The following is a 19,239-nucleotide window of genomic DNA, read 5'->3' on the forward strand; positions in this document are numbered from 1 at the left end:
ACGTGTGGCGCCCCTATGCGCCGCATATACTGCATACCCCCTTTTTGCGCCACTGTGTATATACATACATCAAAAGCAAGTATGCTATGGCTAACACTTATAGGCAGTGGAAGATGGAAGACGGTTAGCCAATCCAACCACAGATTAACATGTTGTCCTCACAGAAACAGGCTCAGCCATCACACTGAATCAGGTAAGCTGTATAGTTATGTTTCATTGTAATTAATGCTACGCACTTTAAACGCAGCAAGTTATATGTGAATGATGTTTGCAGATGCAGTATAATTTTGGCTCGAGGGAGGGGTGTCTGGGGGGGTGCGAGTGAAATTGGACAAACTTGGGTTGGCGTGTGTCTTAAAAGTTTAAAAACTCCTGGGTTAATTAGGGTAAAGTCAGGGTAATTAGGCAAGTCATTATATAACAGTGACAATCCAAAACAAATATACCTAACAGGGGCTAATAATATTGACCTTAAAAAGGGTTTAAAAAATTAAACTCTGCTTTTATTCTAGCCGAAATAAACCAAATAAGACTGTCTCCAGACGAAAAAACATTATAGGAAATAGGGCTGCTCGATTTTGTTAAAAAATCATAATCACGATTATTTTGGTCATAATTATAATCACGATTATTCAAAACGATTATCAGTTGAAGTCAAAATTATTAGCGCTCCTGAGAATTTTGCTTTTTTTAATAACTATTTCCCAAATTATGTTAAACAGAGCAAGGAATCTTAACAGTATTTCCTCTAATATTTTTTTTCTTCTGGAAAAAGTCTTATTTGGTTTATTTTAGCTAGAGTAAAAGCAGGTTTAAATATTTTCAAACCCATTTTAAGGTCAATATTATTAGCCCCCTTAAGCAATATATGTTTTGATTGTCTGCAGAAGAAACTACTGTTATATAATGACTTGCCTAATTACTCTAATTAATCCTTTGAATTGCACTTTAATCTGAATGCTTGTATTTTAAAAATATCTAGTAAAATGTTATGTGCTGTCATCATAGCAAAGATAAAACAAATCAGTAATTAGACATGAGATATCAAAACTATTGTGTTCAGAAATAAGTTTAAAAAAAAATCTTCTTTCCATTAAACAGAAATTGGAGGAAAAGGGTTGCTAATATTCTGGAGGGATAATAATTCTGACTTTAACTGCATATATATATAGTTATTTTCCACCCTGCAAAGGAAAGAGAAATAAATACAATAGAATAAAAATATAAAACAAACTGTGATTTAAGCATCTTCACCAGAGACGGACTGGGAAAAAAAAAATTCAGCCCTGGCACTAAAGCCACACCAGTCCACATTACCATACGTACTGTTTGTTTGACATTCTTGCCAGACTTTGATTATGTCCGCGTAATCTTTGATTGAGTCGGCCCCTCTCAAAACTATCACCGATTGGGCCAAATGCTTAACATTTACTATTATTATTACTATTATTACCATCATCAACGTCATTATAATATTCACGTTACACGAGATAAAAGCTGCCTGCATGTAAAAACAATACATATAAAAAATAATAATAAAATAAAAAATAAAAATAAAAAACTGACCGGCCCACATTTAAAAAAATGGTCCGGCCCTTCTGGCATTTGCCAGAATTGCCAGATGGCCAGTCCGCCCCTGATCTTCACCCTAAGAAAAACACTTCAGCTACAAAAATCCTTCAGTCAGGAGCAGTAAGGGATGTTCTCGTCGTTTGATTAATGATAAAACAGGCGGCAGCATTTCGCACTGTCACTTTAATGGTTTCTCTTTCACGTCTTTTGATTCTCAACTCGTTTGTTTATTATGCAAATGAGGGTTAATATGAATAATCACTAATCACCGTGTTTTGACACCTATTTGACCATTAAAGCGCTCATGCTAAGATGACTTTAGATGTCTGCGCTCCTCTGCTCGTCTCAGTGTGCGAATGAGACCGAATGCTGACCGCGTGCTTATGCGTGTGCGCGTGTTGCACACTCACATAAGTATGCGGTCTTTCGCTCTTTTGGTATATGATCGTTTATCTCGATTAATGGTTTTTCATAATCATTATAAGCCATAATCGAAATCAAAATCGGATTTTCGATTAATTGCACAGCCCTATAGGAAATACTGTGAAAATTTCCTGAATCTGTTCAGCATCATTTGGTAAATATCGGATAAAGAAAACAAAATTTCACAGGAGGGCGAATAATTCTGACTTCAGCTGTATGCGAGCGCTGTTAAGAGTGTGTGTGTGGCTCCTGAAGCCTGCAGTCACGTCTCTTTCTGTCTGTCTGACGATGTTCATGAAGGACGTTTGTGACTCGCAGCAATGATCTGTCATAATCATCATTATTAAACACTGCGCTCCACTTACTTTGGGTAGTTAGTGCAGTACTGCGTGTAGATCTCGAAATACTCGCTCTGCAATCAAACAACACAACATATATAAGAAATCCACTCAACATTTGGCATCTCTACTTAATGTTTTTAAAATGATATTCAGTCATTCATTTTCCTTCGGCTCAGTCCCTTATCTATCAGGGGTCGCCACAGCGGAAGGAACCACCAGCTATTCCAGTATATGTTTACACAGCGGATGGCCTTCCGGCTGCAACCCAGTAGTGGGAAATACCCATACACTCTCACATTCAAACACACACTCATACACTACGGCCAGTTTAGTTCATCAGTTCCCCTATAGCGCATGTGTTTGGACTGTTCAGTCCACCTTGACTCAGTCAGTTGGCATTTCTGCGAGTTGTTGTTTAGCGATATAGCTGTCGATATATTGTGCATGCCTAATTATAATAAGTTATTTTGTTAGATTAGCTTCAGATTTGGTTTTAGTACTGACTAATATAATGTATATGCACTTATATATACAGAGAATCTTAATATAACTGAGAGATTTGTGAGGGGTGAAGTCAAATAAGCTGAGCACTGAGTGTTTTTTATAATGAGCGCTTGTTACCTTGTCCACAAAGCAGCGAGCGATGGCCACAGGATCACTGGCGCACAGATCCAAACACTGCAGCAGCTCACTGCAAACACAACAACATTGGCGGACAATCAACACACGCTTTAAAAGATGAACAAAAAGATTGTGTTGGTGATGGTGAGGATGCAGTCGGACTCACACTGATGCTGTTTGTACATCTGTGATGCATGAAAGAATGATTTACAGAACAGAAGCTGGTTAACAGAACGCATTAAAGTCGAGTTATAAGAACAAAATGGTCAAACAAGTGGAGTTAAACTATTAAAACTGGAGTTAACAGAGATATTTATATATAAAATGCCTATAGTAGATACTATAGCTGAGATATACATATGCCGGCCACTTTATTAGGTACTAGTACATGGTTGGACCCCCTTTTGCCTTCAGATTCAACAAGCTACTGGAAATATTCCTCAGAGATTTTGCTCTATATTGACATGATAGCATCACACAGTTGCTGCAGATTTGTCGGCTGCACATCCATGATGCCGATCTCCCGTTCCACCACATCCCAAAGCTGCTCTATTGGATTGAGCTCTGGTGACTGTGGAGGCCATTTGAGTACAGTGAACTCATCGTCATGTTCAAGACACCAGTCTGAGATGATTGAGCTTTATGACATGCTGCGTTATCCTGCTGGAAGTAGCCATCAGAAGATGGAGACACTGTGCTCATAAAGGGATGGACATGGTCAGCAGCAATACTCAGGTAGGCTGTGGCGTTGATGCTCAATTGGTACTAATGGACCCAAAGTGTGCCAAGATAATCTCCCCCACACCATTACACCACCACCACCAGCCTGAACCGCTGATACAAGGCAGGATGATCCATGCTTTCATGTTGTTGAGGCCAAATTCTGAGCCGAGCATCTGAATGTGTCAGCAGAAATGGAGACTCATCAGAGCAGCAACGTTTCTCCAATCTTCTATTGTGCAGTTTTGGTGAGTCTGTGTGAATTGTAGCCTCAGTTTCCTGTTCTTAGCTGACAGGAGTGGCACCCAGTGTGCTCTTCTGCTGCTGTAGCCCATCCGTCTCAAGGTTGGACGTGTTGTGTGTTCAGAGAGGCTCTTCTGCAGAGCTCGGCTGTAATGAGTGCTTATTTGAGTTACTGTTGCCTTTCTATCAGCTCGCTTTGAACTGCAGCAGATGGTCTTCACCATGTCTACATGCCTAAATGCATTTGAGTTGCTGCCATGTGATTGGCTGATTAGAAATTTGTGGTAATGAGCAGTTACAATATCTAATAATGTGGCCGGTGAGTGTATAAATGCACATACTGTAGTACATACGGTTTTTACATATAAATGTAAACATATACACACACACACACACACACACACACACACACACACACACACACACATATATAAATATATATATATATATATATATATATGTACGCACACACGCACGCCCGCACGCACGCCCGCCCGCCCGCACGCACGCACGCACACACACACACACAAATTAACATTATGAAAACGATAGTTTGTTGAACAGTTGGCGGTTTATTTAAAAGTACATACTTTTAGTAGTAGTAATATTAATTTAAAAAAAACAACTTTTATTGCAAATACTGTTTTAAAATGTTATTTATATATTCACCAATTAAATAATACTATTAATAAGAATATTTATAAAACAAAATATAACACCATTTTAAAAACTTAACATAACAACTAAAGTAATAATGGAAAGGATCTATTTACTACTAATAACAACTGATAAAATACATACAAACATAATCAATATATATATATTTTAATCAGTTTTTCATCACAGAAATAAATTACATTTTAAAGTACAATTAAAAAGAAAACAGTTATTTTATATTGCAATAATATCTTACAATTCAACTGTATTTTATATTAAATAAATGCAGACTTTGTGAGCAGAACATTACACAACAGACATAAAATAGTATATATATATATATATATATATATATATATATATATATATATATATATATATATATTTAATTAATTAAACAAAATAATACTTAAATAAATAATTAAATTGATCTATTTTTTGTCACCAAACCTTAACTTGAATAGATGTGTGCATGTTGTATTAATAATGTATATTTTAGAAATCTGAAGCTCACCTGTTAAACTCATAAATGTGCTCGATATTCCCAAATAGTGAACACACTTGCTCTGGTTTAATGGGAAGATCTCTGGTGTCAATGATGTGCACTAGATAATCCTGAGAATATAAGAAACAGAATATAATTAATACTCAATCTGCATCTGTGATTGGCTTTCATCTGCTTTTATACTGTGATGCATGTAAGAGTACAGCAGATGGCGCTAGAGGGTTATTTCAGATCTGAAATAAAACGTGCACAATGGCTTGACAATATATGTGAAGTAAACTATTAAAGATCACCACTAACAATACAACAATGCAAACAGTGTCATTTTCAATATTGTTCAAACAGTGCTGCTGTTTTGATTAATGATTTTAAATCAGACAAAAAGAATCCTAAATAAATGAATGACATTTTTAGCATTTGCTTTTTGTAGTGTTTTAATATCATTTAAAATCATAAACAAAAATAAAGCACAAACACACTTTTCATGTCAGTTTATAATGTTTAATGACCAACAAAAAGTCCAGTTTCACCCAAACAGCCTCAGATCAGGGAAACATCACCATATTTGGGCGTTTCCTGCAGCTCACATCATCCACCAATACCAAACTCATTCAGTCATCCATTATAACATCCTCCACAGTGCAGCACAGTTAAATCCAGAAGTTTACATACACTCTAAAAAAGAGAACATAACTATTTAAAATAAATGTCTGATGGTAAATCATGCTAAACGTTTACTATTTTAGGTCTGTTAGGATTACCTAAATGATTTACATTTGCTAAATGCCAGAATAATGAGAGAATTTGTTTTCAGAATTTTGTATTAATTTCTAGACAGTCAAAAGTTTACACACATTTCCTTGGTATTTTTTTATAGCTTTGCTTTTAAACTGTATAACTTTGGTCAAATGTTTTGGGTCTCCCTCCACAAGCTTCTCACAATAGTTTGCAGGAATTTTGGCCCATTCCTCCTGACAGAATTGCTGTAACTGAGTCAGATTTGTTGGCTGATTTGCTCGCACAAGCTTTTTCAACTCTTTTTTTTTCAAAATTTTCTATAGGATTGACATCAGGGCTTTGTGATGGCCACTCCAAAACATTCACTCTGTCATCCTTAAAGCACATGTGAACTAATTTGGCAGTATGCTGAGGGTCATGGTCTGTTTGGAAGACCCATTTGTGGCCAAGTTTTACTTTCCTGGCTGATGTCTTGAGATGTTGCTTCAGTATTTCTCCATAATGTTCTTCCTTCATGATGCCATCTATGCTGTGAAGTGGACCAGTCCCTCCTGCAGCAAAACAGCCCCACAACATGATGCTGCCGCCCCCATACTGCACAGTTGGGATGGTGTTTCTAGGCTTTCCCCTTTGTCCTCCAAATGTAGCACTGGTCATTATAGCCAAACAGTTCAATCTTAGTTCCAACAAGCCACAGGACATGTCTTCAAAAATAATTTAGCAAATCGTAATCTGGCTTTGTTGTTGATTGTGGCTTGTTGATTCTCCATGTTGTCATGAAAGGAAGCAGTGTGTTTGAGCTTTTCCTTCAACACTATTCTACAGTTGTGCCTCACATTAACTCAAATGTTGTCAATCAGCCAATCAGAAACTTCCAAAACCTTGACATCATCATCTGAGCTTTTCCAGAGGCAGAATAATCTTATTGTGTGTAAACTTTTGACTTTCAATAAAAGTTAAAACACTTTCTCGTTATTCTGTTATTAAGCAGAACAGAAACAAATGTGATCTTCCTAACTTACCTAAAAGAGGAAAAGTTTAGTGACATTAACATCTGACTTTTTTTAAATGCTGCCTTTTTACAGTGTATGTAAACTTCTGCTTTCAACTGTACATAACAAACATTAACCAGAACCTAATGTGCTATAAACACCAAACATAAGGCTCTGTTTCCCTCAGGAAGTATATCAGATTATTTAAAGAGCTAAAATAAGAATAGGGAAACACACTCGTGTCCTGAATAAACTCTGATGTGATATTCCCAGACACTCTCAGAAACACATGACATCAGTTTCAGACCTACAGAAAAAACCCAAAGCGGCTCACAGGAGGCCAATTATTAAAATATTCAAGAGCCTAAAAGTGGCCCTGCTGACCCATAACACACCTCATAACTCACTGAAAACACTCTCACACAGGAAGAGCCCTTTAAAAACCCAGGACCAGTTTATTTGTACAGCGCGTTTCACAATATACAAGTGTCTAAATGTGCAGACAGAATTATTAGCCCTCGTGTATATTTCTTTTTACCCAATTTCTGTTTAACGGAATGAAGATTTTTTTCAGCACATTTCTAATCATAATAGTTTTAATAACTCATTTCTAATAACCGATTTCTTTTAGCTTTGACAGCACAGAATGTTTGACTGGATATTCAAATCAAGATACTAGTATTCAGGTATGCCACAGTCACCCGCTGCAGTCTCGCATTTAGCCAGACTGATGGTAAGGTTGGCCTGTGCAAGGCGATCAAGAAGAAGGTGCAAACAATGAAGATGCTCTGGCCTGCTGTCACTTAACACAATAGCATGGTTTCCGCTACATTCATTCATCCATAGGGGGCGCCACACCAGAATTCACCCCACCACTGTTACATTACTACTCATTCAAAACATTCAGTCATTGTTGTTTTTTTAAAAGCTGGTGATAATCGCATCAAAAAGCATTAAAAGGTAAGTGAATTATAGCAGTGCAAACTTTTATGTAACCGTAGTAGTGCTGTGCGTTATTTGCTTAACCCTTTAAGGTGGCGTGCTGACTGACTGACTGACTGACAGGTGTGTGATGGTCAGCAAACGTGGTGTAGCTTTCAGTTAAGATGAACACAGACTGAATAATTACTTAATAGACAGTGCTTTATAATACTTTAAAGTTTATAGATGACTTTATCTTGCTGGAGTTTATTGCTGTTCACTTTACTTCAGGACGCATTAATGCCGCTCTGTAGGTCTATTGGAGACATTCATCAATATTCCTAGCAAATCTAATAAATGTTAGAGACATATTCACAACATAAACTCACTAAACCGCACTTCAGCAGTGTTTAATTGAGAGTGCACATGAAAATTTGCGCTTGGGCAGTGTATATTTGAGGGTGTGCAAGAAGTTTTGTGCATGAACAGGAAATCGGCGCAAAAGCAAAAAGATTCACATGCTCATGTAACATAAATGCGATCCTGACTTGTAATACTGTGCTCACGACATTTGTCATTGAAATAACACCACAGGTAGTTGGTAGATCTGTGTAAAAGGCCCAACAGAGTCTGCCGCCACAGCTTGAAAAAATCCTAGAGGAAACACTGCAATAGTATCATCCAAGTAAACTTAACACCTTCTAGTCCTGCAACTACTTTAATCATTAATTTTTTAAATGTTGCAGGCACACTCTGCAGGCCGAAGCTCATCACCCGGTAAGAGAATAGCCCATCAGGTGATATAAACGATTATATTTTATGAGCGCGCTCGGTTAATGGGACCTGCCAATATCCCTTAAGTAACTCCAATTTATTCATGAATTTTGCAGCACCAACCTGATAGTTACGCGGGTCTGTGTTATTTAATTCTTTTATTCATTCGTTGCGGGTTTGTGCTTGTTGCGCTTGAGTTATAGGAAGAGTTTTTCTACCCGGCTTGTCCAGGATTGGATGACGCCCGTGACGTCACTGGGGATTCAAGGTATACAAGACGTCTTTCTCTCTCTCTCTCTCGCAGTCTCAGTTTATTTTTTATAATCACGTTTTATTATTTATTTAGTTTAGTGAAGGTAAGCAGTGGCCCGGAAGACTGTTTTTTATTCCTCTCATGGGAGTTGTAGGTAAGATCTGTCCATTTTAAAAAACAGTATAGTCAAAGATCTGTTTTCCTTAGCTGCCCTATCTGAATGCTTGATTTTTGTTAATGTTTAATCTCTTTTGGAAACGTATGATTTATGAAAATTATAAAGTATTGACGGGACGTCAATTTATTAATTAAATCGTCTTTGTCTTTCATCTGTTCGGCCTAACTCTTGATTGTTTTTGTTGTTGTTGTTATTCGAGCCAGTTTTAAGTTTTGGGCCGTAACATTGCATTACAATCCCCCATCCTCGGTAGAAGTAAGGAGTCTGTGTTTGTAACTGAATTTATTTTTCTATAGTCTGTACAAAACTATAGGTGGGCATAGATTAATTTTTTCAATCTGGATTAATCTCACTGAGATCTTGGAATTAATCTAGACTAAAATGGCTAATTTTAATTCTGCTGAAGGCTATCTAAATATGTGTGCGACCAAAATAATGATTAAAAGTAAGTCTTTGAGAACAGGTTTCTCAAGCCAGGTGGCGCATTAAACCAGGGGCTCATCTCCTGTCTCCAAAATGCATCACAAACTGCTTGAGAAACTGATTCGGTCTGGTACATACCGGTTACAAAGGTAGCGGTGCTATAATGGTACAGGGTTGATACCCAACCCTAGTCCAGGGTGGTGAAGAACGTGTCTTCGGATACGTTGCTTTTATGTTTTGGTTTGTTATTTTTGGTTTGCTCAGAGCAGTACAGCGCAACTGCAATGACAACGTCCATAAATCGGGATAGAAGCGTTGTCTTCTATAATTGTACGGTCATGTGGCTGTGGTGATAAAGATGCTAAAGTCGTTGTAATTCATTACAAACATGCACTGTTTTAGAAACGTTTTAAACTTGTAAAACTCATTCTTGATCACATTTGATAATGATTGATGATCAAAGAGAGCTGAACAGATCCTTTAATCCTGGTTGCTTTACGCATGTCCTGTCTTGTTTATATGATTATACGTGTCACTACGGAGTCATGTTAATACGAGGCTGTCAATCAATTCAGTGGGCGGGGAAACCACACTCCAGGTCACACTGCAATGAGCCTCAAAATGAAAATGAGAGGGATTTATATGCTATTTTAACGTCTGGAAATAAAAAAAAGAGACTTATAGTGTGTGATAATAGAGTGATATAAACACAATACTACACACAGTTCTGTCCAAACAGCTTACAGAAGAGGATCTTCATGACAGGTGCCCTATAAACATTATTTTCCTATTGCATTTTTTTATTCTAATGAGATGACAACGCTTTATGGGCATCTACAAAAGGCACACGCAATGAAGAAGATATAAATGCATTAAAACGTGAAGTCTTGAAGTCTGAGAAGTCTGCACTGAAGGAATGTGACGGTGCAAACACATTCCTGCCAGAGGAGCGACACCTGAGAAAACCTACAAACCAGAGGAATTCTGGGTTTCCTGCAGACGCAGCACTTCACACTGACCCAGCTACACAAACAGCAAAGGCCAAAAGCTCACACACTCTTATTAGCGGTGTTTGATCATTCATTTGCTGAAGGGCAGTGCGTTTTTCACAAAAAAAAGACAATGTCAATAACTGATGTGGTTTTATCTATAATTAGACATTGTTTTGCAAAGAGTTTTGTTGATGTAGTTTCTTAATAAGTTCCACATGAAGTTCTATGTAGAGGTATTGACATGTTAAGCAGCTTAAGAGTGACAGAGGACGGTTTAAACTTCAATAGCACATGCGGAAATAATATATAAATAATAATATTTAAGCACAAGACAGTGAATCTCATTTGGGAAACATTGGAAAAATAAATAATTCTCTGGAGGGTGAGTAATTCCGACTTTGACTATATATATCACACAGCCCTAGTTTGTTGTTGTTGTTTTAAAGCAGGGCATTGTGGGTGATCTGCTGAAGTGTGAGGAACGTGTGTGTCTGAGGCTGGTATTCTTACGGGAAATGTTTGCGATGTCGGTTGTAAAAGAGGATGAAGGTGTGAAAACTGTCATGCTTTCTGTTCCAAGTGAGATCCCCCTATACAGACTTGCTCTTGTTACAATTACTGGTTTTAATGCGGTAAAAATTCTGATGGTTAGTATTAATTTTTGTTATAATTAAAACCAGTCGATTAAAATATTAATTGGTTTTTAATCTATTAAAGTTTTAAATATTGATGGGAAATGTAAATGTCACTTATTTTTGTTCTATTCAGATTTTTAAACATTGGTGGGAAACGTTCATGTCAATTGATTTTGTTTTATTTAGATTTTTAAATATTGGTGTAAAAAGTTAATGTCAGTTGATTTAGTATTTTAAATATTGGTGGGAAACGTAAATGTTGGTTGGTTTTGTTCTATTAAGATTTTAAGTATTGGTGGTAAATGTTAATATCAGTGAGTTTTGAAATTTTAATATTGGTGGGAAACGTAATCGTCAGTTTTTTTTTTTGCTCTTTTGAAATTTCAAATATTGGTGGGAAACATAAATGTCAGTTATTTTTGTTCTATTCAAATTTCAAATATAGGTCGGAAACTTAAATGTCTGTTATTTCTGTTCTATTAAGATTAAGAACTATTAGTGGGAAATGTTAAGGCGATTGGTTTCGTTCTATTCTATTAAGATTTTAAATGTTGCTACAACAAATGCAAGTATAATTGTTAAATTAAAATAAAAAAATAATCAGGAATAAAAATATCTTGGGTTTGGTTGTATTCATTTTTTTATTTGTCCATTTTTATATTGGCTGGTTTTTAATTCATATTTTGGTCCATTATAAGCATTTCTGCATCAACACGCACTGCAGTTTTACACAATATTCAGTGTTTCTTACCTCCATGATGATGCTCAGATCCCTCTAATAAAAAATAAGAATAATAGTAATAACGTCTATAATAATAATAATAATAATAATAATAAAGTTTATATGATGGAAATAATAATGAAGGTAATAACAATAATAATACTGATGTATTGTCATTATTAATATTGAGAGAGAGGGAAAAAAAATCGAAACGCATCTGTCCAGTCTTCTGTCAATTATCATGTTCTTTTTTCTTCTTTCCTTCTCTTTTCCGTTTCCTTTCTCATCCCTTCCCCTTTTCATTCCCTCCCTCAATCTCTTTCCATTTAGAGTTTACTATATGTACTTACAGTTGAGGGCAAAATTATTTACCCTCCAGTGAATTTTGTTTTCTTTTTTTAATTATTATGTTGTTAAATACAACATAAAACAAAAGTACTGTACACCACAACCCAGAGTGCCACAAGTATAGAAACATAGAAGGTAATAGCTAAGCATTCTGTCCTCTTATACCCAAGTAAGATTTTTAAATATTGGTGGGAAATGTAAATGTCAGTTGGTTCTGTTCTGTTAAGATTTTAAATATTGGTGGGAAATGTAAATGTCAGTTGATTTTGTTCTATTAAGATTTGAAATATTGGTGGGAAATGTAAATGTTGGTAAGTTTTGTTCTATTAAGATCTAAATATCAGTGGCAAATGTTAATGTCAATTGGTTTTGTTCTATTCATAATTTTAAATATTGGTGGGAAAAGTTAATGTCAGTTGATTTTGTGTTTTAAAAAATGGTGGGAAATGTAAATGTCAGTTGGTTCTGTTCTGTTAAGATTTTGAATATTGGTGGGAAATGTTAATGTCAAGAAATTAAGCTGCCCCAGTACTTCAAAAGAAATGCAACTTTTTCCAAAGGCATGCAGGATGACAATTCTTTAATCCACACAGAAGTAAAAAGTGGTTTAGATTTAAAGAGTAAAACATTTTATGGCTGCTAGTAGGTCTAGGCTAACCAATCTCAGATTAAGACTTTGTTTTGAAATAAATTATTGTTCAGCCCTATTAAACAGCATCCAGTGTTTCTCACCTCTACAATGCTGCGCAGATCCATCACATACATTCGCTCGGTCTCGATAATCTCCATCACGACTCGATCCACGTGTGTGAGCTGAGGGTTTGGTGCCATCGTGATGCTGGCGAACGGTGACCCCAAACCCAGCAGCTCTGGAGGCTCCAAGGGCCCTTGTGGAGAGCTGGGCTCCAGCTGGAGGTGCACTCCTGTGGTCAGCGCTGCGGAGGAGTCGCCGTTTCCTTCCACAGCGGATCCGGATGAGGAGACGGTGGAGACGGTGCTGAGCGGCCGGCCGTCCTCAGTGCTGGACAGAGATCCACAGTCTGAAGCTCGAGGGTCTGGACTACCCACTGATGAACCGCTGGATAAACGCTGGCATTCTGCTGCAGATAGACAAAACAACATTTAGGGTGTGTTCACACATGTAGTACGTTTCTTTGTGTCAGACCAAAGTTGAAAATGATTCATATTAGACATAACAACTGTAAATAAGTAAATAAGCAAGTAAATGAATAAATGAATATGAATGAATGAATAGATATGAATAAAGGAATGAATGAATGAATAAATGAATGAAATGAAAAAAATGAATAAATAAATATGAATGAATAAAATAAATATGAATGGATAGATGAATAAATACATACTAATGAATTAATAAATGAAAATGAATACATGAAAAAATTAATGAATCGATCAATCAATAAAAATAAATAATTAAATAAATGAATGAATGAATAAATGAACAAATAAATGAATGAATGAACAAATGTGTAAAACAAAAAATGAATGAATGAAAAAAACAAATTAATTAATTAATTAATTAAGAAATTAATAAACAGGGCTCGAAATTAACTTTTTTACTTGGTAGCACCGGTGCTCCCAACTTCAAATATTCAGGAGCACCAAAAAATTTTTAGGAGCACCAGAAAAAATTTAAGAGCACCCACCAAAATGAATGAGCACCGCTGCAAATAGTTTTTTAAGGGATTTATTGTATTGTAAAACAACATCAATAGGACTGACAAAAACCAGAAACAACTATCTAACTAATGCTGCGAAGACATTGATATTTGTGTGCAATAATTCCAAAATGAATGTCTAATAATTAGGCCATAGAATATTAATGATGATAAAAAATGACAATAGTAGTAACAATGAATTCCATTTCTCATTATGATGCTGCCTTGAATGTGCATGAATGTAGGTTATCTGCTATAAAAAGTCTGTTACTTTATGAAAAATAATTGCATAGTTTGCATCAAACAAAAATGAAGCATTGCAGTAAGAAATATTGATTTTGTGCTGCTGTTTTTATATGCATGTCAATTTAATAAATAATATTTCTGCTACAAAACAAACAAAAGATTATAATAAATCATTCAATTCAATGATGAAAGCTGCAAAACAGTCATCAGTAAATAAATAAAAAATAAAAATAATATACACCTCAAAAAAGAATAGACAAAAGAAAGTAAGTAAAGTCTCACTTCTATCACTCTTTAAAAGTTTTGGTTTCAGTTTGTGTCAATTTAAAGGTTCAGTCTGAGCTGATCTTCATTTTTCTGTGTTTGTGGAAAAGCTGGCGAGTCAGCCGACCCAATTTATGAGCAGGCAGAGCAGGATTCTTGCGATGACCAGCGGCGCAATACCGGTCTTTGTTATGACTTTCAGTGTAAACTTAGTAAAGGCGAGCTTCTTTGGCGATGATATGTACAGAATTAGATTTGACTTTTAGCCGACATTTGCGCTGAACACGCAGTGAATGCAACGCATGGAGATTCGGGCACCTTCTCCAAGAAGCGCGTACTCGATTGATCTCAGCTGGCGGATCATTATTCACCACGTGACGTGTCATGATCGCTTTCATCTGCGCCTCAACTTTAGGTGGGGTTTGCAAACCTGTGTGCTTTAAGTTTTTACTCTTCAGCCGTTTGCATTTCCCGTGGTCATAAAAGCTCCTTCCCTGTCATCTGACAGCGGAATACCTTGAGTGATTGACAGCTAATATGAACCAATATAGCGGCAGGGAAGAGCGATTCAGCACGTTTTTACAAAAAATCAAAACAGGTCGCACTACAACCATCATCTGCAGTCGCACTAATGCGCCCAGATATTTTATGAGGTCGCATAGATTAATTTTCGGGCGAATGTGCGACCAAAATAGTCGCAATTTCGAGCCCTAAATAAACAAATAAATGCTTTACAAATGAAAGAATAATTAATGATTAAACAAATGAATGAATTAATAAATGAACAAATTAATGAATGGACAAATAAAAGAATTATTTAAAAAGTGAATGAATGAAAAACAAATTAATAAATGACAGAAAGAATAAATGAAAAATGCATGAATGAATGAACAAACAAATGAATAAATGAATGTATGGAAAAATGAATGGAAAAATGAATAAATTAATTAATGAACGAAAAATAAACTAATAAATTTATAAATTAATGATGAAATAAATGAATCAATTATTTAATTTGAAAAATTTAAACATAAATTAATGAAAAAATAACAAATGAATGACTGAATGGAGTGAATAAATAAGAGAAACAAAAGAAAGACATGAAGAAAGAAAATAATAAAACAAAACAAAAGTAAATGCTTGAAGAATTCACAAAGATTTGTTCCCCTAAAACTGCATTAACAAAACAAAAAAATCCTCTTATCTAAGGCCTAAACACATGATTTAAAGCATCCGTGTGAAAGAAGAGCAGTAGTAAATGTTTGCATAATCCTATATCATATCTTCTTTAACACCATATCAGCTTCATCGCCTCCCTTCATAGAAAATGTCTTTACTAACTGACAATAGCGGAGAATATCAGTCCTAAAATCCTGGGAAGCTGTCACTGCACACTCGCTGATAATGCAGACATACGGATGCGCTCATGCCAAACGTTTCCTGACAGTCTCATTCTTTCCACTCGACTCCTGAGAAACTCTGGGCTTGTAGATGCACGATAAACTGAGCTCATACTATGATCCTTCCTGAGTCTATGATGACTGGGGAAATCCAAACACAAGCCTCCACACGGGAAACACAATCAAATCCTATAAATCCATCACCGGTTTATGATTCATCGATGACATCAGGAACACCAGAAAACATTTATATACTGTGTGTAGAGATGAAGTCAGAGTTATTACCCTCCTGTGAATTCCCAAATGATGATGAACAGATTCAGGAATTTTTCACAGTATGTCTGATAATGTTTTTTCTTCTGGAGAAAGTCTTATTTGCTTTATTTCAGCTAGAAAAAACTTTAAGCTTAAGCTTGTTCAAAACCCAATTTAAGGTCAATATTATTCACCCCTTAAGCAATATTAGTTTTGAATTGTCTCCAGAACAAACCACTGTTATACAATGACTTGCCTAATTACCCTAACTTTACCCTAATTACCCTAGTTAAGCCTTTAAATGTCAAAAATATAATTAATTATTAAATGAGTAATTGAACTAATAAATTACTAAATAAATGAAAGAATCAATAAAAAATAAATAAATAAACAAATAAAATAAATGTATGAATAAATGAAAAATGAACGAATGAACAATAAAATGCACAAACAAATGAATGATAGATAATGAATATAGACGAATGAATAAATGAATGAAAAAAATTAATGAATTGATGAATGAATGAACTAATGAACAAATAAATAAATGAATAAATAAAAGAATATAAATGAATAATTGAATGAATGAATGAATGAATGAATGAATGAATGAAAAAAATATTATATGAATAAATGCATGAATAAATGAATCAATAAAACAATTACAAGTACATGAATGACCAAACAAAACGCATAAATAAATGAATGCAAAAAATAGTTGAATGAACAAATAAATTAATGAATGAATAAAATAGTCAATAAATACAGTATAAATAATGAATGAACAAATAAAATTAATTAATTAATAAATGAAAGAAAAAACGAATGAATAAATGAACAAAAGCATGAACAAATGAAAGAAAAAAAATGGATGGATGAAAATGAATGAATGAATGAAAAAATGAATGAATAAATAAATGCATGAATAAATTAATGATAAATAATCCAATAAAACAATTTTAAATAAATGAATGACCAAATAAAATGCATAAATGAATAAAAAAATTAATGAATGAAAATTAATGAATGAACAAATAAAATGAATACATTAATAAACGAAAGAAAAAAACAACAAATGAATGAACAAACAAATGCATAAATACATAAAAAATTTATGAAAATGAAAGAAAGAAATAAAGAATGAAAAGTGAATGTATAAAGCTAAATGAATAAATTAACAAACCACTGTTATACAATGACTTACCTAATTACCCTAACTTTACCCTAATTACCCTAGTTAAGCCTTTAAATGTCAAAAATATAATTAATTATTAAATGAGTAATTGAACTAATAAATTACTAAATAAATGAAAGAATCAATAAAAAATAAATAAATAAACAAATAAAATACATTTATGAATAAATGAAAAATGAACGAATGAACAATAAAATGCATAAACAAATGAATGATAGATAATGAATATAGACGAATGAATAAATGAATGAAAAAAATTAATGAATTGATGAATGAATGAACTAATGAACAAATAAGTAAATGAATAAATAAAAGAATATAAATGAATAATTGAATGAATGAATGAATGAATGAATGAATGAATGAATGAATGAAAAAAATATTATATGAATAAATGCATGAATAAATGAATCAATAAAACAATTACAAGTACATGAATGACCAAACAAAACGCATAAATAAATGAATGCAAAAAATAGTTGAATGAACAAATAAATTAATGAATGAATAAAATAGTTAATAAATACAGTATAAATAATGAATGAACAAATAAAATTAATTAATTAATTAATGAAAGAAAAAACGAATGAATAAATGAACAAAAGCATGAACAAATGAAAGAAAAAAAATGGATGGATGAAAATGAATGAATGAATGAAAAAAATGAATGAATGAATAAATGCATGAATAAATGAATGATAAATAATCCAATGAAACAATTTTAAATAAATGAATGACCAAATAAAATGCATAAATGAATAAAAAAATTAATGAATGAAAATTAATGAATGAACAAATAAAATGAATACATTAATAAACGAAAGAAAAAAACAACAAATGAATGAACAAACAAATGCATAAATACATAAAAAATTTATGAAAATGAAAGAAAGAAATAAAGAATGAAAAGTGAATGTATAAAGCTAAATGAATAAATTAACAAACCACTGTTATACAATGACTTACCTAATTACCCTAACTTTACCCTAATTACCCTAGTGAAGCCTTTAAATCATTTTAAGCTGAATACTAGTGAAGAATATCTAGTCAAATATTATCTGCTGTCATCATGACAAACATAAAAATAGAATCAATAAATAAATAAATGAATGAAAAATATATCGAATTAATACATGAGTGAATGAACAAATAAATTACTAAATAAATAAATGAAAGAATTAATAAAAAAATTAAAAATGTGTAAATGAACAAATAAAAAAAATGTTAAATGAATGAAAAAATTAATGAATGCACAATAAAATGCATGAACAAATGAATGAAAAAATAGATGTATAAATAAATAAATGAAAAATGAATGATATACTGAATGAATGAATTAACAAATTAATTATTTCATAAATAAAATAAAAAATTAATGAACAAATAAAATGAATGAATTAATAAACGAAAGAAAAAAAGTATGAATAAACAAATGCATAAAAAATGGTTGGATGAAAATGAAAGAATGAATGAATGAATAAATGAAAAAAATGAATGAATGAATAAATGCATGAATAAATGAATGAAAAATTATTCAATAAAACAATTTCAAATACATGAATGACCAAATAAAATGCATAATTAATGAATGAAAAAATAAATAAATGAGTTAATGTAAGAATAAACAAATAAATGAATGAAAAAATAAATGAATGAATGAACAAACCATTGTTATACAATGACTTGTGCTGTCATCATGACAGAGAGAAAATAAACCACAGAAATGAGTTATTAAAACTATTAGGATTATAAATGTGTTGAAGAAATCTTCTGCACGATAAACAGAAATTGGGGAAAATTATACAGGGGGGCTAATAATTCTGACTAATAACACACAGTTGACCCGTCACTGATCTCTCTTTTACATTCATGTTTTCTCCAGGATGCTTTAAAGTAATATATCTGTGCATTTGCATAAGATTAGACAAAACTGATGAACTAGTTTAATAAAAAACTGAAGATCACAGTCCAAAAAAGTTCATTTGTAAAGGAAAAATATTAAATGAAAATTTTAATAAAGAGGAAAATCCAGATAAACATATTAAAATATCAAATTTAGTTAAAACTTTTTTGGTTAAAGTATTTTTTTATAGTTTTAAAATTAATTTAAATGCATTTTCTTTCTGTTTCTAAATGCATTGAG

General features: G+C 33.4%; 1 protein-coding gene across 6 annotated transcripts in view; it reads right to left on the bottom strand.

Annotated features, from left to right (window-relative positions):
• LOC101885278 (pleckstrin homology domain-containing family G member 3) overlaps positions 1-19,239 on the bottom strand; it is a 120,414-nt gene that overhangs the window by 41,008 nt on the left and 60,167 nt on the right. For 3 of the 6 annotated variants that reach the window (XR_015512926.1, XR_015512927.1, XM_087290062.1), the window contains exons 3-6: positions 12,790-13,154; positions 5,092-5,192; positions 2,958-3,027; positions 2,361-2,407 (exon numbers count right to left, since the gene is read on the bottom strand). Coding sequence is in view for 2 of the 6 variants with exons in the window: in XM_087290062.1 (XP_087146188.1) it covers positions 2,361-2,407; positions 2,958-3,027; positions 5,092-5,192; positions 12,790-13,154 (583 nt within the window). In the remaining 4 variants the exon portion in view is untranslated. Of the gene's footprint in view, positions 1-2,360; positions 2,408-2,957; positions 3,028-5,091; positions 5,193-12,789; positions 13,158-19,239 lie in introns of all 6 variants that reach the window. The other 3 variants (XR_015512924.1, XR_015512925.1, XM_087290063.1) reach the window with 1 other exon arrangement.

Source organism: Danio rerio, chromosome 17 (assembly GCF_052040795.2).
Source record: "Danio rerio strain M-AB ecotype USA chromosome 17, GRCz13ab, whole genome shotgun sequence".
NCBI lineage: Eukaryota > Metazoa > Chordata > Actinopteri > Cypriniformes > Danionidae > Danio > Danio rerio.